Below are 25,800 nucleotides of genomic sequence, written 5' to 3'. Positions count from 1 at the left end.
ATCGGGCGGAAGGCGGAGTCCACACTGTACAAGTCGCTACCTCATGTTTTATAATTATCAATCAGATCTTGGAGAATGATTACAAGTACAAAAGCCCTTAAATCTATATCCATCCATCCATTTCCTACCGCTTATTCCCTTTTGGGGTTGCGGGGGGCGCTGGCGCCTTTCTCAGCTACAATCTGGCGGAAGGCGAAGTACACCCTGGACAAGTCGCTAACTCATAGTTTATAACTATCAATCAAATCTTGGAGAATGATTACGAGGACAAAAGCCCTTAAATTTATGTCCATCCATCCGTTTCCTACCACTCATTCCCTTTTGGGGTCGCGGGGGCGCTGGCGCCTATCTCAGCTACAATCGGGCGGAAGGCGGAGTACACCCTTGACAAGTCGCTACCTCATGGTTTATAATTACCAATCAACTCTTGGAAAATGATTACGAGTACAAAAGCCCTTAAATTTATGTCCATCCATCCATTTCTACTGCTTATTCCCTTTTGAGGTTGCGGGGGGCGCTGGCGCCTATCTCAGCTACAATTGGGCGGAAGGCGGAGTACACCCTGGACAAGTCGCTACCTCATGGTTTATAATTATCAATCAAATCTTGGAGAATGATTACGAGGACAAAAGCCCTTAAATTTATGTCCATCCATCCGTTTTCTACCGCTCATTCCCTTTTGGGGTCGCGGGGGTGCTGGTGCCTATCTCAGCTATAATCGGGCGGGAGGCGGAGTACACCCTGGACAAGTCGCTACCTCATGGTTTATAGTTATCAATCAAATCTTGGAAAATGATTACGAGTACAAAAGCCCTTAAATTCATGTCCATCCATCCATTTCTACTGCTTATTCCCTTTTGAGGTTGCGGGGGGCGCTGGCGCCTATCTCAGCTACAATCTGGTGGAAGGCGAAGTACACCCTGGACAAGTCGCTACCTCATGGTTTATAATTATCAATCAAATCTTGGAGAATGATTACGAGGACAAAAGCCCTTAAATTTATGTCCATCCATCCGTTTCCTACCACTCATTCCCTTTTGGGGTCGCGGGGGTGCTGGCGCCTATCTCAGCTACAATCGGGCGGAAGGCGGAGTACACCCTGGACAAGTCGCTACCTCATGGTTTATAATTACCAATCAATTCTTGGAGAATGATTACAAGTACAAAAGCCCTTAAATGTATATCCATCCATCCATTTCCTACCGCTTATTCCCTTTTGGAGTTCCGGGGGGCGCTGGCGCCTTTCTCAGCTACAATCTGGCAGAAGGCGGCGTACACCCTGGACAAGTCGCTACCTCATGGTTTATAATTATCAATCAAATCTTGGAGAATGATTACGAGGACAAAAGCCCTTAAATTTATGTCCATCCATCCGTTTTCTACCGCTCATTCCCTTTTGGGGTCGCGGGGGTGCTGGTGCCTATCTCAGCTACAATCGGGCGGGAGGCGGAGTACACCCTGGACAAGTCGCTACCTCATGGTTTATAATTATCAATCAAATCTTGGAGAATGATCACGAGTACAAAAGCCCTTAAATTTATATATTTGTTAAAAAACATTTAAAATGATTTAGGTAGCTCTTTTTGTCTTTTTATTTTATTTAATATTTTTTTATTAATAATAATAATAAAACACATAAGGTAATATACATAAAATACAATATCAATATATTTCTTGTTGTTGAAAGTGCCTTGACTGTTGAGTGAATTATAAATGTATGTTTGTTGTTCAATAAAAACAACAACTGTAAAACTACATTACCCAGCTGCGTCGTACCACCGCAAAGCCTTGTGGGAAGGTTACCAACGTCCTTGTCTGTCCAAGCTCACGCCAAGCCAAGTGATCGGAGGGAGTCTGTCAGTCACTTCCACTTGAAGCAAAATCGAATATTTACAAAATGATGGCAGCAAGATTCCTACGTCGTTCCCTCCCGGTGCTGAAGCAAGCTCGCTGCTATGCCGAGGCCGTCTCTGTTGGCCAGCAGTTGTCCTTCACGTTCGCCTCCCCTACACAGGTAGCATGGCTAGCTGTAGCAGGGTTACCATTGTAGGCTATATGGGCTTAGGCTAGCGTTGGCGGGTTAGTTAGCACAATATCTACTTAAAATGCATGTATAAAACACTTTGTTGTATGTCATTTTGGCGTTTTATACTCACATTAACGCTTGTGTGGGTTGCTGCCTAAACCGGGCTGACTGTATTGCAGGGGTCACCAACCTTTTTGAAACCAAGAGCTACTTCTTGGGTACTGATTAATGCGAAGGGCTACTAGTTTGATACACACTTAAATCAATTGCCAGAAAAAGCCAATTTGCTCAATTTACCTTTAATAAATAAATCTATATATATAAAATAATGGGTATTACTGTCTCTCATTCTGTCGTACATTTTTTTTCCTTTTACGGAAGGTTTTTTTGTAGAGAATAAATGATGAAAAAAACACTTAAACGGTATAAAAGAGGAGAAAACGCACACAAAAATGAAAATTATATTTTGAAACATAGTTTATCTTAAATTTCGACTCTTTAAAATTCAAAATTGAACCGAAAAATATGAAGAGAAAAACTAGCTAATTCGAATCTTTTTGAAAAAATAAAAAAAATAATTTATGGAACATCATTTGTAATTTTTCCTGATAAAGATTAATTTTTAGAATTTTACGACATTTTTTAAGTAGGTTACAATCCAATCTGCTTTTTGTTAGAATATATAACAAATTGGACCAAGCTATATTTCTAACAAAGGCAAATCATTATTTCTTCTAGATTTTCCAGAACAAAAATTCAAAAGACTTTGAAAAAAGATTTAAATTTGATTTTACAGATTTTCTAGATTTGCCAGAATATTTTTTTTGAATTTTAATCGTAATAGGTTTGAAGAAATATTTCACAAACATTCTTCGTGGAAAAAACAGAAGCTAAAATGAAGAATTAAAATAAAATGTATTTATTATTCTTTACAATAAAAACAATAAATTTACTTGAACATTGATTAAAATTGTCAGGAAAGAAGAGGAAGGGATTTAAAAGGTATATGTGTTTAAAAATCCTAAAATCATTTTTGAGGTTGTATTTTTTCTCTAAAATTGTCTTTCTGAAAGTTATAAGAAGCAAAGTAAAAAAAATAAGTGCATTTACTTAAACAAGTGAAGACCAAGTCTTTAAAATATTTTCTGTCATTTTCAAATTCAATTTGAGTTTTGTCTTCCTTAGATTCAAAAATGTCTCGCAAAGCGAGACCAGCTTGCTAGTAAATAAATACAATTTAAAAAATATAGGCAGCTCACTGGTAAGTGCTGCTATTTGAATTATTTTTGGAACAGGCCAGCGGGCGACTCATCTGGTTCTTACGGGCGACCTGGTGCCTGCAGGCACCGCATAGGTGACCCCTGCTCTAGAGCTAGTAGAGCTAGCTGCCATTCATTTTGGCTGACCTGCCCTGTGACATTTTGACTTCCATTACTGATGTACTTATGTGCGTTTGGACAGCAATATCTGAGATCATAATGTTTAAATGCATGTTCACAGACACTTGTCATTACTATTGGTGAGCATTTCTAATTTTAAGTTCAAATTGAAAGTCCCAACGATAGTCTCACACACACTAAGTGTGGTAAAATTATCATCTGCATTTGACATCACATGGACAAAGATAAGACCTTCCGTATGAAAGTTCTGTGGTCAGATGAAACACAAATTGAGCTGTTTGGTCACAACACCCAGCAATGTTTGGAGAAGAAAAGGTCAGGCCTTTAATCCCAGGAACACCACACCTACTGTCAAGCATGGTGGTGGTAGTATTATGCTCTGGGCCTGTTTTGCTGCCAATGGAACTGGTGCTTTACAGAGAGTAAATGGGACAATGAAAAAGGAGGATTACCTCCAAATTCTTCAGGACACATGGGCTGGGCGATATGGCCTTTTTTAGTATCTCGATATTTTTATGCCATATCTCGATATTTTTGCCTTAGCTTTGAATTATCACTTGATACATATAATCACACCAGTATGATGATTATATGTGTTTACATAAGGCTGGGCGATATATCAATATACAATATATATCGCGGGTTTGTCTCTGTGCGATATAGAAAATGACTATACCGTAATATTCGAGTAAACGTTCTCACGTAGCTGCGGGCATTACACTCTCCTTGCTTTTTCCTGTGTCTTCTCACAGACAAGCAGGCACACATTCATACGTCACTGTCACGTCATACGTATACGCCCTCGCCCAGCGGAGAGGTAGCGGCGTGGCTAACGTTAGCTGTGATGCTAGCGGGTTGTTGCGGAGAAAGTGCGAATCTAGTAACAAATTAAGGAAGAATTAATTCCCAAGAAAAACAGCACGGGGCCAATTGTCTGGCGGTGGTTCGGCTTCAAGCGGGAATATGTCGAATAGACAAATTTAATTTGTCATGTGTGGGGAACAAGCGTTGCTACCAAAAGTAGCATTACTGCTAATATGTAGCATTATTTGAAAAGTCACCCGCTAATAACTTAAAAAAATACAGTTTTGGTAAATTAACTTAGTTGTGATTTCCTTCTCTGCATGAAAGTTTAAAAGTAGCATATATTAGTGCAGAATGAAGAAGAATGTTTAAATGTAGACGCATAGAATCATCATACTGCTGTGATTATATGCATCAAGTGTTCATTCAAGGCTAAGGCAAATTATCGTAATATATATCGTTGATTGGCAACACTAAATTGGCCCTAGTGTGTAAATGTGAGTGTGAATGTTGTCTGTCTATCTGTGTTGGCCCTGCGATGTGGTGGCGACTTGTCCAGGGTGTACGCCGCCTTCCGCTCGATTGTAGCTGAGATAGGTGCCAGCGCCCCCCGCTACCCCAAAAGGGAATAAGCGGTAGAAATGGATGGATGGATGGATGCATGGATATATCGCGATATGGCCTAAAAATATCGCGGTATTAAGAAAAGGTGATATCGCCCAGCCCTATGTCTACATTAAACATTCTTGTTCATACTGCATTAATATATGCTCATTTTAAACTTTCATGCAGAGAAGGAAATCACAACTAAGCCAATTGACCAAAACTGTATTTATTAAACAGTTAATAAGCAGTGGCACAAACCGAATGGAGATGTTGACCTGCTGACTAATCACTCTTCATTCTCTAGTAGGTGACTTTTTAAATTATGCTACATGTTGGCAGTAATGCTTCTTTTTGTAGCAACGCTTTAGCACCACACTTGACAAATTATGCTTGTCTGTTCGATATATTCCCACTTGAAGCCAAACCACCCCCAGACAATGGAGCCCCAGCTGTTTTTCTTGGGAATTAATTATGCCTTCATTTGTTACCAGATTCGTACCTTCTTTCTCTAGTATTACCACTCGCTCGGCTCCGCTAGCATCAGAGCTAACGTTACCCATGCTGCTACTTCTGTGCTCCACGAGGGCGTATAGGTATGTGACGTATGTAAGAAGGTGCGCTTGCTGTCTGTGAGAAGGAGAGACGACAAAGAGTGGGAAAAGCCCGTAGTGTAATGCCCGCAGCTAAAAGCAACTACATGAGAACGTATACTCCAATATCACGATATATTCATTTTCTATATCGCAGAGACAAACTATCGATATATCGCCCAGCCCTAAGGACGACCTAAAATTATCAGCCTGGGTCTTGGGCGCTGTTGGGTGACCCAAAACACACGTCAAATGTGGTAAAGGAATAGCTAAATCAGGCTAGAATTAAGGTTTTAGACTTAGACTTAGACTTATTTTTTATTGTCATTCAAATTTGAACTTTACAGTACAAATAAGAACGAAATTTTGTTGCATTAGCTCTTGGTAGTGCAGGATAATAGAAAAAAAGCAATAAGGTGCAGATATAAATAAATATATTACCGTACAGATAAATACATTGCACTTTTTCACATGCGTCCATGTTTACGGATGTATGGTATATTGTCTTTTTATTCCAGCGAGTTAATCCATTTTGGGGGGCGTTGAGGGGATAATTTAATCATGATGCGTTCAAGAGTCTTACAATCTGAGGGAAGAAGCTGTTACAGAACCTGGAGGTTCTGCTACGGAGGCTGCGGAACCTCTTCCTAGAGTCCAGCAGTGAAAACCGTCCTTGGTGGGGGTGGGAGGAGTCTTTGCAGATTTTCTGAGCCCTGGTCAGGCAGCGGCTTTTTGCAATCTCCTGGAAATGTGGAAGATGAGTCCTGATAATCTTTTCCGCCATCCTCACCACTCTCTGGAGAGACTTCCAGTCTTTAGCATGGCCTTCCAAAAGTCCTGACTTAAACGTGTGGACAATGCTGAAGAGACAAGTCCATGTCAGAAAACCAACACATTTAGCTGAAGTGCACCACTTTTGTGAAAAGAGGAGTGGTCAAAAATTCAATCGGAAGCTTGCCAGAGCTTGTGGATGGCTACCAAAAGCGCCTTATTGCAGTGAAACTTGCCAACGGACATGTATGTATACTTTTGACCCGGCAGATTTGGTCACATTTTCCGGGGTGACTGTAGAGCTAGTAGAACTAGCTAGCTAGCTACCATTCATTTTGGCTGACCTGCCCTGTGACATTTTGACTTACATTACTGGTATTATAAGGACTGCCTTATGTGTGTTTAGACAGCAATATCTGAGATCAGACTGTTAAATGAATGTTCACAGACACTTGTCATTACTATTGGTGAGCATTTTTAATTTTGAGTTAAAGTTTAAGTTAAAGTCCAACTATAGTCACACACACACTAGGTGTGGTGAAATTCCATCCATCCATTTTCTACCGCTTATAATTGTCCTCTGCAATTGACCCATCCCCATGTTCACCCCCTGGGAGGAGAAGGAATCAGTGAGCAGCAGCGTTGGCCACGCTCGGGAATCATTTAGGCGATTTAACCCCCAATTCCAACCCTGGATGCTGAGTGCATGAGAGTTACACTCTCATGATTCAATGTTTTTTTTACTAGGACGTCAGTTCATGTAAACCAGGGGTGTCAAACTCATTTTAGATCGGGGGCCACATGTAGAAAAATGTACTCCCAAGTGGGCCGAACTGGGAAAATCAGAGCTCTATAATGTAAAAATAAAGACAACTTCAGATTGTTTTCTTTGTTTAAAGATAGAACAAGCACATTTTGAAAATGTACAAATCATAATGTTGTTGGGGCTTTTTTACATGTATATGTTGCGGTTAATGTTATTCTTATCTTTATTTGTCGTTATTTGTACTTTATGAATAAATGTGATAATGTTTATCAGTCAACTCATTGGTGTTTATTTTAATTCTATCAAGATAAAAAAAATAATGTCAAAATCAAATTACAGGATGTTATTTATTTAGTTTGCTCATTTTCCTCGACTTGTGCACTAACATTATGTGGTTTATTATTTTTTTGCATATGTACCATATTCTACAAAGATGCAAAGAATTGCTATTGGGGCGGTATAGCTCGGTTGGTAGAGTGGCCGTGCCAGCAACTTGAGGGTTCCAGGTTTGATCCCCGCTTCCGCCATCCTAGTCACTTCCGTTGTGTCCTTGGGCAAGACACTTTACCCACCTGCTCCCAGTGCCACCCCACACTGGTTTAAATGTAACTTAGATATTGGGTTTTCACTATGTAAAGCGGTTTGAGTCACTAGAGAAAAGCGCTATATATATATATATATATATATATATATATATATATATGTATATATATATGTATATATATATATATATATATAAAATTCACTTCACTTGCTATTGCGACATCTAGTGGACACATTTAGAACAGCGGTTTCTTTCATTTCAAAATTTCGGCCCGTTTTTTTACTTGGCCAACTCATCCCTCGGGCCGGATAAAACCTGTTCGGGCCGTACATTTGACACCGCTGTTTTAACGGTGACAAATACATTAGCTGTTTTGGAATTCAACTATAGCTGTCAATTGGAACAATAGCCAATGATGAAGTATTGCTCTGTATTTTTTTGCAAAACACCTGTGTCGACAATAACAGTTGTTGTCATTAATGTTTATACAGGTGTTTTTTAAGGAAGTCAACGTGAAGCAGGTCGACGTGCCGACACTTACTGGTATGTTTGGTATACTGGCCGCCCACGTGCCCACCTTGCAGGTTCTTCGGCCTGGCGTTGTCACTGTCTTAAACGAGGACGGCTCTGCTGTTAAATACTTTGGTAAGATGGTGTTTCATGGCAGCAATGTCACAGCGTCTTTTGTGCATGTAGATAGTATCATGCAAATACAACAAAATTAACTCTTTCCTTTATGTTGTGTAGTGAGCAGTGGGTCAGTGACTGTCAATGCTGATTCTTCAGTGCAGCTCCTAGCTGAGGAGGCGGTACCGCTTGGCGATCTGGACATTTCTGTGAGTAAAACCCCAGTCCAAAAATAAAACCATTGACATTTCAAGGAGAACGCTGCAGCAACTATTTTGATAGTGGTTTAATCATTGATTATTTTCACGATTAGTCGACTAATCAGATAATGGAAGAAACCTATTACTCCTTTAGCCATCTGCGTTTAAATTCATCTTAATATATTTGTGGAACGGATTAGTGCATGTGCCTCACAATACGAAGGTCCTGAGTAGTCCTGAGTTCAATCCCGGGCTCGGGATTTTTCTGTGTGGAGTTTGCATGTTCTTCCCGTGACTGCGTGGGTTCCATCCGGGATCTCCGGCTTCCTCCCACTTCCAAAGACATGCACCTGGGGATAGGTTGATTAGCAACACTAAATTGGCCCTAGTGTGTGAATGTGAGTGTGAATGTTGTCCGTTTATCTGCGATGAGGTAGCGACTTGCCCAGGGTGTACTCCGCCCTCCGCCCAAATGCAGTTGAGATAGGCTCCAGCACCCCCCGCAAGCCCAAAAGGGACAAGCGGTAGGAAATGGATGGATGGATATTTTTGGCATGTGCTAGCTAACTGTCATGGTCATTAGTCTGTTACAAAAAACTAAATAATTAACCAACTTTTGTACATTTAAAAGAAGCAAGAACAAGCCCAATGCTAACAAAACAAAGTATTTTTTTAATGAAAACAAAGGACAGTAGAAATAGCAGCAATAAAAGCAACACACACTATCTAACTTCCTCAAAAGACACCATACATTTGTGATGATGTGTTTAAAAAGGTACACACATACATATAATGATTAACTCCTGGATTTTTTCAAATAAATCTATTTGACTCCATTAATTCTGAACATGTTAGCTATCATAAGGTGTGTATATTTATTATTTTATAATGTCGGCGCTTTGGTGCCTAATGTTTGTGTGAAATTTACTTTTGTCACGATTTTCTTCTGTGTGCTGTGACGCTGCTTTACCTTGTTTTAAGTTCCTGACATAAAAAATATATTTTATGGACTATAGAGTGCACCAGTTAGCCGCACCCACAAAACATTAGATGAAAAAAATATTTTCCATATATTAGCTGCACCGCAGATGTATACCTTTGTGAACTGGAGTTCTATACTATTTTGTAAATGTTTATTTTAATATAGTTTGAAAACAATTAAGGTGTCTGTACCACGGCAGTAAAATAGCTGATCACGCGAAACAAAGTCATCGTCATGGAACCATTAGCTGCGGGACCTAGCTCTCCAATCAACTAAACAGACTCAATAACTCCATGGTGATGTTTTACGAATTTACTGAGGAATTTGTGAAATTGAAACAATACACAAAGTAATGCCGTTGTAAGTTAATAATACGAGCACAGACACTTGTAAACGTATTAGCTAATGCTAATGACGCTAGCGTGATTACATTACGATAGCACGTACACATATGCATGAAAACCATTTTACGGACATCACACATGGGGAACAGTTCAGTAACTAAGGCTCCACGATTTTGAGAAAAAACCTAATTGGGATTTTTCACTCCAAAATTGCGGTTTGATTTTTGAATATTATATTTTATACATAAAAATGTGTAAAACTGTCAAAATAACCAATGAAGGAAGACATGTTACTTTTTGACTGTCAACCAAAATATTGTTAAATGGAGATGCCACACATTAGAACAGTATGCGATAACTAACTTAAAAAAAATTTGCCTTCGTGCTTTTGTCTACATCATGCTCTTAAACTGAAGAAATAACACATAACAACTATACAGTGTTTGTAATGTAATGTAAGCATAATATATAATATTAATGCAAGTGACCATTTAAGAGGATATACATTTTTATTTGTCCTTACTGTAGAATTGTTTACCATTGTGCTGTAATTGGAAGGTAAATAACTTTATGTAAAATGAATAAACAAAAAAATATAATCGACACTCAGTTCTGTAAGCAGAAATTTAACTTAAATATTGAACATCTTGAAATACATTTTTTTCCCAGTTGGAAAATCACGTCATTTTGATGGCCATGTATTCCTGTCTAGTTTGAAGCTGAAATATTACCACCACAAGGCATTTGGCTTTGTAATCATATTTTTACTCCTAATTTTTGTTACTTTGCAGAACTTCTTACTGGCGAGTTGCGAGTAGGAAGGCTGTCTGTGCTTCTTATGTATGTAAATCTATTAAATAGCTAAAATGGCAGAAAATAATGAATATATCAGTGTGCTGCTTTTTAACACATTATCACAAAATGTTTCGGCATTTTTTGAGCAATTTAGTTGTTATTGTTTGTTGTTAATTGTTAATCCATAAATGTTTTATTTTGCACTTTTCCTGTCCTTATTTTTAAATAGACAAGAGTTTAATAGCGATTAAACCATTTTTAACAGCCCAATGAGCTGCGAATTAGTCATCTTTGTTGTTAGTAAGCACATGCCTAAAAATACCTCACGCTAAATTTAAAAGTTGATGGCTAAATTAATGCCCCTGTATATGTATATACTTGTATACTTTGTCTAATCGACTAATCGCTAAGATAATCAATGACTAGTCAACTATCAAAATAGTTGTTAGTTGTAACCCTAGCCGTCAGCAAAGAAAAAAAAAACATAAATTAGCTACACCGAAGGGTCCAAAGCGTAGGAAAAAAGTAGCGGCATATGATCTTGAATTTACAGTACTTGAACTGACAAAAAAATAGGCAAAGTTTACCTGGCTGACTTTGGCTAAAATGATAGTTCAATCTATGTTTTACACAATTCCGTCTCACACTTGTTAGTTGGCTATCAAGGTAACAAGCAAACTATCTCACATTCTCCAGATGTTCTACATCCTGCTTGTGTCAAATGTAGTGCCATAAAACAAAAGTTCCACTTTGTGAAATGAGCGAGGTATTAATGTCTTTAAAAGGATTATAATTAAATGTTCCCACACTTCACGTTTTCACCTGCGATGTTGTTACGAGTGGCCACGTTGACGTGCTTCCGTCTGGAAAAACGTGAGTGATGTTAACACCAACTATAGTCAACAAAATAATTTGTCCGCGACACTCTTTAGAATGTTTTTCTTTTTTTATACATTATATCCTATACACCCACTTACAATGGAACCTATGGGAGTAAATGGTAAATGGAGTGTACTTGTATATTGCTTTTCTACCTTCAAGGTACTCAAAGTCCACATTCACCCATACATTCACACACTGATGGCGGGAAATGCTATGCAAGACGCTAACCAAGACCCATCAGGATCAAGAATGAAGTGTTTTGTGCAAGGACACTACAAACGTATTTGGAATGGCGGAAGCTGGGATTGAACCTGGAACCCTCAAGTGGCTGGCATGGCCGTTCACCCAAGCCACGCTGTTGCTCTATTTTGCCTATAAAGCATTAAAAAAAAACGCAACACCTCCATTAAGGTTGTATATACATGCTGTAGTATATATCTAGTGTAGTATCCGGCACATTCATAATTACATGCAATATTTACATATTTTGCTCATTTTTAAGCATATGGCAGCACATCAAAAACGCATCACATTTGCATTTTCATTAAACAATATCACTGATATAACCCACTGCAGACTTTGAAAGCCAAAAATAATAGTAAAACATCACTTACCGTACGATGTCTGCTGTCCCTAGAATGCTGAAGTTTAAGATGTCCATTTATTCCCATTTAGATAAAGAATGACTCCTAATCCTCACGAAAGGTTTATACAGTAAAAAGTAAAAAAAAAGGTGTGCACAAGCCGGGATCATTTGTGTGCTGTCTAAGTTTACCAGCTTCTCAGTTTATGTCCACATCATTTTATTACCAAGGTGAGAGGCATGATTTTTTTTTTAATCTCGAACTAACTTTCATGACCTGAGTTCAATCCCGGGCTCGGGATATTTCTGTGTGGAGTTTGCATGTTCTCCCCGTGACTGTGTGGGTTCCCCCCGGGTACTCCGGCTTCCTCCCACCTCCAAAAAAAATGCACCTGGTGATAGGTTGATTGGCAACACTAAATAGGCCCCAGTGTGTGAATGTGACTGTAAATGTTGTCTGTCTATCTGTGTTGGACCTGTGATGAGGTGGCGACTTGTCCAGGGTGTATCCCGCCTTCCGCCCGAATGCAGCTGAGATAGGCTCCAGCACCCCCTGCAACCCTGAAAGGGACAAGCGGAAAAGATGGATGGATGAGTTCCCAAGCAGAAAAGCAGCTCAGCAGCTGATGACTGATGATGTCAATATAACCAGCAAGTTGCCTCTCTCTGATCAATGCACCGCTAATTGTAGGTGCTTAACGTTAGTGCTTATAATAACAATATCGCTAATACTTTAATATTCATGTCACGAAATTTAAATTGAGTATAGTTGGCGCTTTTTGAATGGTTATCGGTTTTTGATCGGAAGAAACGCAAAAAAGCAATGACGTCATAGCTACCATTGGCTCCGTTGTAAGCAGACTTTTTTTTACGTTATTTACAAGTTTGAATGCATAAGAAAAAGACACGTGTTCTTGTCTCTCATAAGCATTGTGAGTTATAGGCAAAATTGAATACGAAAAACTGCAGTTCCCCTTGAAGCTTGCACAGTCTTTGTATTAAACAAAAAACATCTTGTTTTTCTGAGGAAAAAATTGTCAATGTGAGTGAGTCGATTGTCTTTTATAGATTTGATTGTTTTAATAAGATTTGAGCGATGCAGTGTCCTTATACATCTTGTAGAGGCAGTCATAATTACCGCTATTTACCCAAGTATCTCCTGCAGCGGGCACATGCTCTTTGACAGCATTGTTTGAACCCTCCCAAGATTTCTAATTTCCTATCATTTTGATCCATGGAGCCCCCAGGTGACGACCCGTCTGGTCCGTGTCGCAGTTGGACATGAATGCCGACGCCTCGTTTAAATGTCATGCTTGTTATTGCGGCACTGCGCACTCATTGCCGTCCTTCCTTGACCTTGGGCAGCGCCACTGTCACTGTGAACTTGACTCCGAAGGACTAAATGAGCCCTCCCTTTCTTGTACTGTGCGGCAACAATGCACGCGAGGCAGCGCTTGTTAATAAGAAGGGAAAGGTCACTCACTGTTGAGTTATAGCAGATGTGTCAAATCCCCACTGGGAGACCTTTAACTTCCAGCCATGTTTGGCATTTCTACTTTCTCATCGTCACTATGACAAATGAAGCTTTCAGAGGAAAAGTGGCAGTTGGGATTTTCTACCCCTTTACACCTCACTCAACAGGGTTTTAACCCATTTTGATGAAGGTTATTAGTTCTACTAATTTCACCTATGACTGTCAAGAAGTTACCGTCTATCTGTTGAAGCCACTTCCTGACTGTTTTTTTTTAACAATATATCGACATGGATATTTTATAGAGCTGTAATGGTTGGTACTTGTATTCATAATTTGAATTTTCGTTAGGGCTGTACAATCAAATTGTAATTCCGTTTATAGATTACCACGATAATAAAACAATTATCGGTTTAAAAAAAACACATTTATTTGTATGCGCAACATGCATACAAATACAGTGCTTGCAATGGTGGAACGGGAGAGGAGTGAATGAGTTAAGGAAGGGGGTGAGTGGGTGTAAGGAACAGTGGAACAAGGCCTGTCGCCATCACGTCTCCACCCTCCACCTCATCGCTGCCACCACAACCGTGGGGGCTGATTAGATTGAACACATATTTATTAAAAAATAACCCAATAACAATATCTTAAAATAAATTAAAAAACTTAGCATTTCAAAATAGCATCCATCTGCTAACACAAAACAGTCCTAGTTACCTGTAAGTAATTCACAAACAAGGATGGGGCGAGAGTCACCAATTTGTAAGCAAATTGTCGAAAAGTTTTAGAACATTTCTCAACGACTTATTTTAAGGAATTTAGGGATTTACGGTCTACGGGCCGTAAAATCATCAAAAGGTTCAGAAAATCTGGAGAAATCACTGCACGTAAGCGATTATATTACGGACCTTTGACCCCTCAGGTGGTACTGCATCAAAAACCGACATCAGCGTGTAAAGGATATAACCACATGGGCTCAGGAACACTTCATAAAACTACTGTAAGTAACTACAGTTGGTCGCTACATCTGTAAGTGCAAGTTAAAGTTCTACTATGCAAAGCGAAAGCCATTTATCAACAACACCCAGGAACGCCGCCGGCTTCGCTGGTCCTAAGCTCATCTAAGATGGACTGATGCAAAGTGGAAAAGTGTTCTGTGGTCTGACGAGTCCACATTTCAAATTATATTTGGAAACTGTGGACGTGGTGTCCTCCGGAACAAAGAGGAAAATAACCATCCGGATTGTTATAGGCGCAAAGTTCAAAAGCTAGCATCTGTGATGGTATGGGGTGTATTAGTGCCCAAGGCATGGGTAACTTACACATCTGTGAAGGCACCATTAATACTGAAAGGTCCATACAGGTTTTGGAGCAACATATGTTGTCATGCAAGCAATGCTATCATGGACGCCCCTGCTTATTTCAGCAAAAAAATGCCAAGTCACGTGTTACAACAGCGTGGCTTCGTAGTAAAAGAGTGCGGGTACTTTCCTGGCCCGCCTGCAGTCATGACATGTCTCCCATCGAAAATGTGTGGCGCATTATGAAGCGTAAAATACGACTGTTGAACGACCGAAGCTCTACATAGCACAAGAATGGCAAATAATTCCACTTTCAAAGCTTCAACAATTAGTTTCCTCAGTTCCCAAACGTTTATTGAGTGTTGTTAAAAAGAAAAGGTGATGTTACACCGTCGTGAACATGCCCTTTCCCAACTACTTTGGCACTTGTTGCAGCCATGAAATTAATTAAGTTAATTTTTATTTGCAAAAAAAAAAAAGTTTATGAGTTTGAACATAAAATATCTTGTCTTTGTAGTGCATTCAATTGAATATGGGTTGAAAAGGATTTGCAAATCATTGTATTCCATTTATATTTACATCTAACACAATTTCCCAACTCATATGGAAACGGAGTTTGTATGTATGTATTTATGTATGTATGTATGTATGTATAAAATAGTGTTCATGTATAAGATCGAGGGCTACCAACTCTGCTCAAAGTAATAATTAAGGTTATTGTTATCAATATTGAAATCATGATTACTAAATCTTAGGTAAAGCAGTGTTGGGGTGTGAACGTAATATCATTGTCATTTGTAATGTCTAAAAGACTATAGATAAACGTTATCAATATATTTATAGACAAATATGAATTTTTTTCTGTTCTTTAATAATATCAACTTGTCAGGTCATGCCTTTATCTATATTTTTCCATTAAGTTGTGAAACCCAATATCTACATGTAAGTTACATTTAAAACCAGTGTGGGTCACACTGGGAGCAGGTGGGTAAAGTGTCTTGCCCAAGGACACAACAGCAGTGACTAGGATAGTGCAAGCGAGGATCGAACCTGCAATCCTCAAGTTGCGGGCACGGCCGCTCTACCAACCGAGCTATACCGTTCCAGATGAAGTCTAATAAACAAGCTTTGTTCTGCTCCAATGCCTCCCAGTAGTTCAGTACAACAGTTTGGCCAACAAAAAAAAACCCGGAGTGATACCTCGCACATCAAACAAACAATCTTCACATCCTGCGTTCAATTCGATGAGATGACAAAACATTTAAGCCACCATTGATGTTATTGGAACACTGATACATTCCGCAGTTAAAGGACGAGGGAACATCCCAGTAAACAAAGTACGTAAAGACTTTATAAACAAGTGACAACGTTCATGACACATCGCCTGCTGCAAAACATCAAATAGCTTTCTTCTTCGCTGTATACTTTTAGTGTGGGGACAAGCGCGTCAGTCTTCAATATTGTACACACCTGTCTCCATCTGAAAACAGCAGTGCGCTCTTAAACGCACGCTGGGAAACAAGGGAAAATGACGTTAAACCAAGCGCTTGGCTCAGTTTACTTCGAAGAGAAATCGCCACAGCAAAGTCAAGCCAAAACACCGCTAGTGCGTATGACCCTGACTTCGTGTTGCTGAAAATGAATTAATAAATGACGTTTTTTTGGTAATTAAAAATTTTGACAGTATTGCTAACCATCTGGAATTTTATTGCAAATTGTAATTCTACCGTTTACCGTTACATCCCTCGTCCATTTATAATTAAATAGTCAAGGGCGGTCACGACGTGTTCTTGCCGCACATGTATCTTATTTTTCGGATTATAAATCGCCCAGGAGTATAAATCGCTCCAGACTATCAGTCGCACCGGCCGAAAATGCATAATAAAGAATGAAAGAAACGTGTATACGTCGCACTGGAGTTTAAGTCGCATTTTTGGGGGAAATGTATTTGATAAAATCTAACACTAAGAATAGACATTTGAAAGGCAATTTAAAATAAAGAATAGTGAACAACAGGCTGAATAAGTGTACGTTATATGACGCATAAATAACCAACTGAGAAGGTGCCTGGTATGTTAACGTAACATATGGTAAGAGTCATTAAAATAACAATTAAATATAGAACATGCTACACGTTTACTTAAAAAATCTTTCACTCTTAATCGATAAATCCGATGAAATTTTATTCCTCGATGTAACTTCTAAACAACTCTGCCAACTCCAAAGGTATGCGCCACTTCCTCTCGTCCTTTTCTGCTGCATATTTCACTACGTCCAGCTTGTAATCTGCAGTACATAATTTCCTTTTCGGTCCAATTTTTGTTCAGCCCTTCTCAGTTTTTATAAGTTACCGCTAACGATTAAATGATCCATTTTAATAGCTACAGCAGTGGCGTATAGCAGTGGTCCCCAATCACTGGGCCGCGATTGGTACCGGGTCGCAGAATAATTTTTTATAATTAAAAAAAAAAATGTATTAACATAAAAAAACACAAGATACACTCACAATATGTGCACCGACACAAAAAGCCTCCCTTTTTCTTGACAAAATAAAAAAGAATTATTTCGCTGATGCTTTTTTTTCGTCATTAGTTGTGGCAGCGTCACAGTGCAATAAACAGTGTTGAAGCGAGGGAGCATAGAGTATATTGTTCCACTGCAGCCAAACTAGACAGTTATTGTGTAAATGCTCTGCTTAGTCCTGCCCAGTGGACTCTTGTCGTCTCTGGAAGTAAATGGAAAGTGGGCTTGGTCTCGGCTGGCCTCAACGCTGGGCATGATGATTTGATGATCTGCCTGAGGCTGAATCCCTTTTGTGATCGACAGCAATATGAGAAAATCAGCGGTCTTGAAATATAAACAACTGCCACAGTATTTTTCGAGTGTCATTCCATTTTTTTGAGTTGATATGGAGAATTTTACAATACTCTAAGTGACAATTTCTTTGTTAAATGTTTATCTGTTATCGAAGACTGTATTTGTATTTAGAAAGTAGTAGAAGATGGGCTTCCCCTGTTTGAAAGACCAGCAGCCGCCACTGTTACCGATTCATATCTATAGATGGGGTCCCTGAAAGGGCACACAGACAATGCAGCTCATGCTTTGGCCAAAGATAGTCATGACTAGCGATAGTTAAAGAGAAGCCAAAGCCTAGGGGCCCTCTTTAGTAGTTCAAGCAATCAATCAAAGTTTACTCATATAGACCTTAATCACAAATGTCTGAAAGGGCTGCACAAGCCACTACAAAATCTTCGGCTCAGATCAAGCATCAGGGCAAGAAAAAACTCAACCCAATGGGAGCAACAAGAAACCTTCACATACTCCGAGTTCACATTGTTATGGGAGACGCACTGCATCCTGTCGGTTAGTTAAGAGTTAAACAAATACATGTTTTAATATATTCTAAAAAAATGTTATGATCGACTGTATTGAAAACAGCTCTGAGATCAAGTGGCAGCAACATGGCATCAGCATCCATAGTTAGCATTAGATCATTAGTCATTTTTGCGAGGACTGTTTCCTTAGAGTGACTTGCCCTGAAACGGGAATGAAAGGGTTAACAGAAATTGTTGGACGCTAAGTGGTCATTTAGCCGCTGTGTAAGCAGTTTTTGGAGGATTTTCGAGATAAAGAGAAGGTGGTACATGGCCGGTAGTTTTCCATTAAGTCCGGATCGGGGTTAGGTCTTTTGAGCAGAGGATGAATAAGAGCTATTTTGAATGCTCGGGGAACAGTACCAGAGGAAAGTGATAAGTTAATAATATTTAGCACTGATGGTCCTAAAATTGCAAACAACTCCTTAATAAGCTTCCCAGGAAGTGGTTCAAGTAAACATGTTTGCTTTGTCCCATTTACACTTCACAGCCGTTCCTCTGTTATTTCTTCAAAAAGATAGATTATTTTGGAGAGCAATATCCGTTGTACATACATTCATATCTATGTTAATAGAACCCGAGTGGCGCTGGGACGCGTTCTTTAATCTCCTTTCTAAGGAGTTCAAATTTCTTAGTAAATAATTACATAAAGTCATCTGCCGAGTGGGTGCAGCTACTGGGGGTAGTTCCTTGTTGGGTTAGCGATGTTACTGTAGTGAACAAATATTTAGAATCGTTTTTATTGTGACAGATGAGATTGGAGTAGTAATTAGTTTTAGCTAAGGTAAGCGTGTGTTTTATAAGTTATTAAACCATCACTCCCTGCTTGATAGAAAACCTAAAAGTTTAGTCGCACGCCATTTGCGTTCCATCTTTCTACATAATTTAAGAGCTCTGGTTTCTTTTGTAAACCAAGGGTTACGTATTTTAGGGGCTTTTTGTTTTGCTTTAGCGGTGCTATACTATCAATGGCATTGTGCAGGGCATTGTTAGTTTTTAGTGAGATTAAGTTAATCATAAAAAAAAGCTGACGTAGAGATATGTATTTACTGACATTATATTCTGAGCTGGCTTCACGGTGGCAGAGGGGTTAGTGCGTCTGCCTCACAATAAGAAGTTCCTGCAGTCCTGGGTTCAAATCCAGGCTCGGGATCTTTCTGTGTGGAGTTTGCATGTCCTCCCCGTGAATGCGTGGGTTCCCTCCGGGTACTCCGGCTTCCTCCCACTTCCAAAGACATGCACCTGGGGATAGGTTGATTGGCAACACTAAAATTGGCCCTAGTGTGTGAATGTGAGTGTGAATGTTGTCTGTCTATCTGTGTTGGCCCTGCGATAAGATGGCGACTTGTCCAGGGTGTACCCCGCCTCCCGCCCGATTGTAGCTGAGATAGGCGCCAGCACCCCCCGCGACCCCAAAAGGGAATAAGCGGTAGAAAATGGATGGATATTCTGAGCTGAGGCTCACTGTGTAACACAAACATGATAGTTTCACGGGATTTGGTGGGTATTTTCAGGTGATGCGTTTTATTGATTCCTTATAGCTAGAAATACTAGATATGTCTGGTTTTTTTAAATTTTAAATCGCAACAAATAAGTAAATCCTTTGCATCAAAGAGTCAAAGCTATCGATGAATTTTTTTTGGTTCACTGCCATTCCATTTATGTTTTGTGGGTGTCTGTAATACACATTTTAAATCATTGGCAGATAGTTAAAACAAACCAAAAGTATGTTTCTACAATGTAGACCAGGGGTGCCCAGTCTTTTTGCCTCCAAGGGCATCAGTGAAAATGTGCCACTGGGATGCATGCAAAACAGCAATCTTAAGCGTTCAGCAGCACCGTGGGTGAAGAATTTAGCCTCACACCGCCATATAGGTAGTGGAGATCATCACATTCGATAGATGACAACTGGTTTTACCTGTGGATATGCCATCAATGAATGGGAGTTTAAAAAAGGACAATATGAGTATGTATTAATTTTGGGAAGCCACCCTTTGGTAAACCAAATAAAACGACTTGGCCCCACTTTGAGCACACATGATTTATACTGTGGAGTGCTAAGGATACTTCCAATTAGGGCTGGGCGATATACTCGATATATCGCAGTTTTGTCTCTGTGTGATATAGAAAATAACTATCTTCTGATATTCGAGTATTCGTTCTCACGCATTTGCTTTTAGCTGCTGTCATTACACTACAGGCTCTTTCCACTCTTTCGTGTCTCTCCTTCTCACTGACAGCAAGCGCACCTTCTTACATACGTCACATATGTATACACCCTGACGGAGTAGAGAGGTAGCGGCATGGGTAACGTTAGCTGTGATGCTAGCGGAGCTGTGCGAGTGGTAATATGAGAGAAAGAAGGTGCGAATCTGTTAACAAATTAAGGAAGAATTAATTCCCAAGGAAAACAGCAGGGGGTCCATTGTCTGGCGGTGGTTTGGCTACAAATGGGAATATGTTGAACAGACAAGCGTAATTTGTCAAGTGTGGGGCAAAAGCGTTGCTTACTTGCATTACTGCCAATATGTAGCATCATTTGAAAAGTCACTTGCTAGAGAATGAAGAGTAATTACTCCGCACATCAACATCTCCATTGGGTTCCACACGGCCACACCATCAAAATGTTGAGGAAAACATTTCCAGATCAACACCGTATGAAAAAAATTGTCAACAACAAAAGGAGATAATGTCCGCAGGAACCTACCAGATAGCGAAGGACAAATACTATTTAATTTCCTATAATGCAGCTAATTTTTATTTGACACTTATTAAAATATCTTGTGTGACATCCTGCACAGAAGTGCACTTTATTTGTTTGAAACTATTGTAGTGGCGTTCTGTACAAAAAAATGCACTTTAATTGAGTGTTGTTTTGATATGTCATCTTGGTGACATCATGCACAAAAGTGCACTAATAGCTTGTTTTAAAATGTCTCTGATAATTTTGCACTTTCTGTTTTGGAAATGACATGAATGTTTGTGCCACTGCTTAATAACTGTTTAATAAATACAGTTTTGGTCAATTGACTTAGTTGTGATTTCCCTCTCTGCATGAAAGTTTAAAATGAACAAATATTAATGCAGTATGAACAAGAATGTTTGAATGTAGACACATACAATCATCAAACTTGTGTGATTAATTAATTAATTTATCAGTTAATTAAGTGTTAATTCGAGGCTAAGGCAAAATATCGAGATATATATCATGTATCGCGCTATGGCCAAATAATATCGAGATATTAAAAAAAAGGCCATATCACCCAGCCCTTCTTCCAGTGCTAATAAAAAAAAACATTGCTTATCTCCCATGAGTGAACGGAAAATATCAAACATCACTTGTTCCCAGTAACATGCCTTATTCGCACAGTCTATGGCCATCTTATACCTTTGTGGAGGTGGCGTCTTGAGTGCTTGGACTAGCTGCCAATCCTGAAGTTGTTATACTTTGTTAATTTTTCCTTTTTCTTAGTCAAGTCATAATGCTATGTTTTTTTCCCATAGGCTGCCAAAGCAAACCTGGAGAAGGCCCAGGCCGAGCTGCTTGGCGTGTCTGACGAGGCTGCGAGAGCAGAAGTTCTTATCAGCATAGACGCCAATGAGGCAATCGTCAAAGCATTGGAATAGACCCACGGTATGGCCCATAAGTAATCATTGTAGCGTATTTTGTAAACTATGAAAGTAGAACCCACAGAACGTCGAGTTGGTAATACATGAGGTACTAGTTTATTACCTAGTCAGTTGGGGTTCCACACTTGTAAGCCAGTGCTAGTTGCTCATTGGTCGAGCAGATTCCTGCTGCCCTCAGTCTCTTGGCTAAAAGGTGCCTCTTCACTGACCATGACCTCTTTACTTACCATGACCAAGTGACATGCTAGGAAATTACCACGTCCAGTTAGTTGTATCCAATAAAGTGGCCTGTGAGCGTTCTAAGGAGTCCTTTGACCGCTAATAAGTTAACGCTTGCATTGTTTGTGGCAGCTGAGATTTTATTTTCTTTCACTTCCAGGTCATCGACTCTCGTTTTGTGGAAATCCCTTTCTAGCATCGTCAGCTGTCCACACCAGTGTTCAGTGGATTCAATGCTTGCGTTGTACAGTGGTAGAAAATCACAAAAATAAATTTATTTGGAATTATCTAGTGACATTGTACTGTGTTTATTCAACTGGTTGCAGTTTAGTGTTTCAACCGCTTGGTGGCAGCAAATGTCAGCTACTCAAGAGTCTAAAATAAAGTCAAACATCTGACGATTTAACTGACCTTTGAAGATGCCTGCAGTAAATAAAACGTAGCTGCACTTTGAGATTAAATAACACCAGCATTGTTTATGAGCTAGCATTTGAGGGTTTTTTTTTTGCTGTTGTGTGGCAAAGTGGGACTTTCTCCTGTTTCATAACGGGCTTGCCAACTGAGATGTTGAGCTCATTCATTCACGTGCTGGAGTCAAACCAGTTTGTTTTGAATGTCACCACGGTAGGCCCCTGAGCACACGCACACAAAAAAACACTAGTATAAACGCTTACTGTTCTTTTAACTTTTGAGAAGTTTGTGTTCTGATTCTTAACACAGAATATATTGTACAGTGTGGACTGCTCACATCAGTAATAAGAACAAGCTCCTAACAGCTTTTGGACTTATCAGTCAATGAGAGTGTACGCTATTTTATCAATCAATATCATCTTGTCTCTGCTGTCCATTGAATGCATAGGTAACAGTGGTGCGCAACATGCCGCCAATAGGCTTAAAACAGCCCCCAAGAGCATTTGATATGGCCAACCATGCCTTTGTAAAATTAAATGGAACCCACAGAGAAACATTTAACCCAGATTTCATTTTAATAGAAATGTCTTGTCCTCAAAACACTGCTTGTTTGTGTAAGTTATTTAACTTGAAAAATAGTATATCCTACTTAGGTAGAAAAGCGCTATACAAGTACAACCCATTTATCATTTATTTATGACAGGGACACTACCCTCGTAGGGGTCACGGTGTCTTGATGTTTTACCTCCGCTACAATACCTATATTAGAGCCTTGTGTAATAATCTGAGACAATCACAACACAATTCATACATACTTTTGTTGTTTTGTAGTGTGGAATGTTTGAAAATGCATGATCAATTGAAAAATAGAAATAAAAAATTGAAAAATTAATCAGAAAAATATTAACATACAAGATGGATGCTTTTGAAGTATCGTGATAACTGAGGGTTTCCCCCTGCTTGCCAATGTACTTGTGGCTGTGGGGGCCTTGCTATGGGCGTGGTCAATATGAAATCATCATATAATTTGGATAATTGTCTATTATGTCCGTTATTTTCTTTAAAAAAGGCTTAATATATTCTACTTCCAAATCTCTGTTACGAGTAAGTACTGTAGTAATAACATATTTTTTAGAATTGTTGATTTGTATGATGTAACACAGGCCGTACACCAATGGTGCCTTTTTTTTTTTAAGAAGGGAAAACTTATTTTCAGCCCTTTATCAACAACACCCAGAAACGCCACAGGCTTCGCTGGGCTCGAGCTCATCTAAGACTGACTGATGCAAAGTGGAAAAGTGTTCTTTGGTCTGATGAGTCCACATTTCAAATTGTTTTTGGAAACTGTGGACGTTGTGTTCCGGACCAAAGAGGAAAATAACCATCAGGACAGTTCAAAAGCCAGCATCTGTGAAGGTATGGGGGTGTATTAGTGCCCAAGGCATGAGTAACTTACACATCTGAAAGGTACATAAGGGTTTTGGAGCAACATATGCAATGTTATCATGGACGCCCCTGCTTATTTTAGCAAGAAAATGCCAAGCCACGTGTTACAACAGCATGGCTTCATAGCAAAAGAGTGCGGGTACCAGACCGGCCTGCCTGTAGGCCAGACCTGTCTCCCATTGAAAGTGCGTGGCGCAATATGAAGCGTAAAAAAACCACAACTGAGTTCCCGGACTGATGAACAACTTAAGCTGTACATCAAGGAAGAAAGAGAAAATTCCACCTGAAACGCTTCAAAAATTGGTCTTTTAAGTTCCCAAACATTTACGGAGTGTTTTTAAAAGGAAAGGCCATGTAACACAGTGGTAAAAATGCCCCAGTGCCAACTTTTTTGTAATGTGTTGCTGCTATTAAATTCTAAGTTAATGATTATTTGCAACAACAAAAAAATAGTTATCTTGTCTTTGCAGTATATTCAATTGTATATAAGTAGAAAGGATTTGCAGATCATTGTATTCTATTTTTATTTATGAATTACACAAAGTGCCAACTTCACTGGTTTTGGGTTTTGTACCTTTTGGTAGCAATTACAGCCTCAAGTCTTTTTGAATACGACTCCACGTGCTAGGCACACCTATCTTTGGGCAGTTTCACCCATTCCTCTTTGCAACACCTCCCCAGCTCCATCATGTTGGATGGGAAGTGAACATTTATTCATGACAGAATGGTGAAGTTGCAGATGGTCTCTTTGAAGAAGGACTAGTTGGAAAGAGATATTGTAGAAGTCCACTTTCCAAGAAAAGAATATTTGCGGTATTATTACACTATATACATCATAAAACTAGTGTAGTTATTCTATACTTTCTTTTTTATCTAACTCGTTGACAAATAAATAAATAAAAAATGTTTTCCAGGGAGTTGGCAACCATAATTGTGACTAGGGATGTCCGGTAATATCGGCCGATGAGTGCTTTAAAATTTAATATCGGTAATTATCGGTATCGGTCTCAAAATTATCACTATTGGTTTCAAAAAGTAAAATGTTTGACTTTAAAACACGGACGTAGAGAGAGGTACAGAGCGCCAATAAACCTTGATGGTAATCACATAATATCTACAGCTTTTCACACACACAAGTGAATGCAATGCATACTTGGTCCACAGCCATACAGGTCACACTGAGGGTGGCCGTATAAACAACTTACACTGTTACAAATGTGCGCCACACTGTGAACCCACACCAAACAAGAATAGAACACGTATTTCGGGAGAACATCCACACCGTAACACAACAGAACAGATACCCAGAACACCTTGCAGCACTAACTTTTCCGGGACGCTACAATATAAAGTGCTGTGGGATGAGAACTTCTCACTTCTCATTCAGAAGTGAACGTCTACCATAGCCCACATACTTCATGTGCAGGATTATGTCGTCATAAAATGGAATCGAAGCACTTATGATTGACATTGCTGTCACTATCGTTCAACATAAGGATGTCCATGTATTTGTGATTATTATGTCTATTGTCCAAGAAATTGCTTTTTGTTTGTTAGTTTTTTGCTTAAAAACTTTGCAGATGCATTCGTTCTGTTTCACAAAAACACCCCCTGTGCCAATTAAATTAGCCTATTAGCATTAGCCTATTCCTCTATTTTATTTGGATTGCTACAGCCCACGAATGTGCCATTTTGTGTTAAAAACTAACTTAGCCTATTTGGCTTAACCCATCTTTTCTTGGCATGTAACACCCCATTAACCCGATTGGCATGAACCTCGTACTCCAATTTGATTGCCTTTGCCTGTGCTTCGCCTGATTGCCAATTAGTTTGAAGGTCTGTTTAGCCCATTAGCATCAGCTTACTCCTTGTTTTATTTGTCTTGGCATTTAAATAAAAAATAGCATATTCTTCCATTTTTACTTTCTTGGCCCATGCTGATCATTTCTATGCCTATTTAACACATACTTGCCAACCTTGAGACCTCCGAATTCGGGAGATGTGTGCGGGGTTGAGGTGGGGTGGGGG

At 39.3% G+C, this 25,800-nt stretch overlaps 1 protein-coding gene across 1 annotated transcript; it reads left to right on the top strand.

Annotated features, from left to right (window-relative positions):
* Nucleotides 1–1,779: 1,779 nt before the first annotated feature.
* atp5f1d (ATP synthase F1 subunit delta) lies at nucleotides 1,780–22,207 on the top strand. The gene is made up of 5 exons (XM_061887849.1): nucleotides 1,780–2,014; nucleotides 7,999–8,152; nucleotides 8,255–8,343; nucleotides 21,571–21,700; nucleotides 22,076–22,207. Exons 1-4 carry the CDS (start codon nucleotides 1,898–1,900, stop codon nucleotides 21,691–21,693), a joined length of 483 nt encoding a protein of 160 aa, XP_061743833.1. The 5' UTR covers nucleotides 1,780–1,897; the 3' UTR covers nucleotides 21,694–21,700; nucleotides 22,076–22,207.
* The last annotated feature ends 3,593 nt before the right edge of the window (nucleotides 22,208–25,800 follow it).

This window comes from Nerophis ophidion, linkage group LG26 (genome assembly GCF_033978795.1).
Source record: "Nerophis ophidion isolate RoL-2023_Sa linkage group LG26, RoL_Noph_v1.0, whole genome shotgun sequence".
Classification (NCBI taxonomy): domain Eukaryota; kingdom Metazoa; phylum Chordata; class Actinopteri; order Syngnathiformes; family Syngnathidae; genus Nerophis; species Nerophis ophidion.
This window is presented reverse-complemented; position numbering and strand designations above follow the sequence as displayed.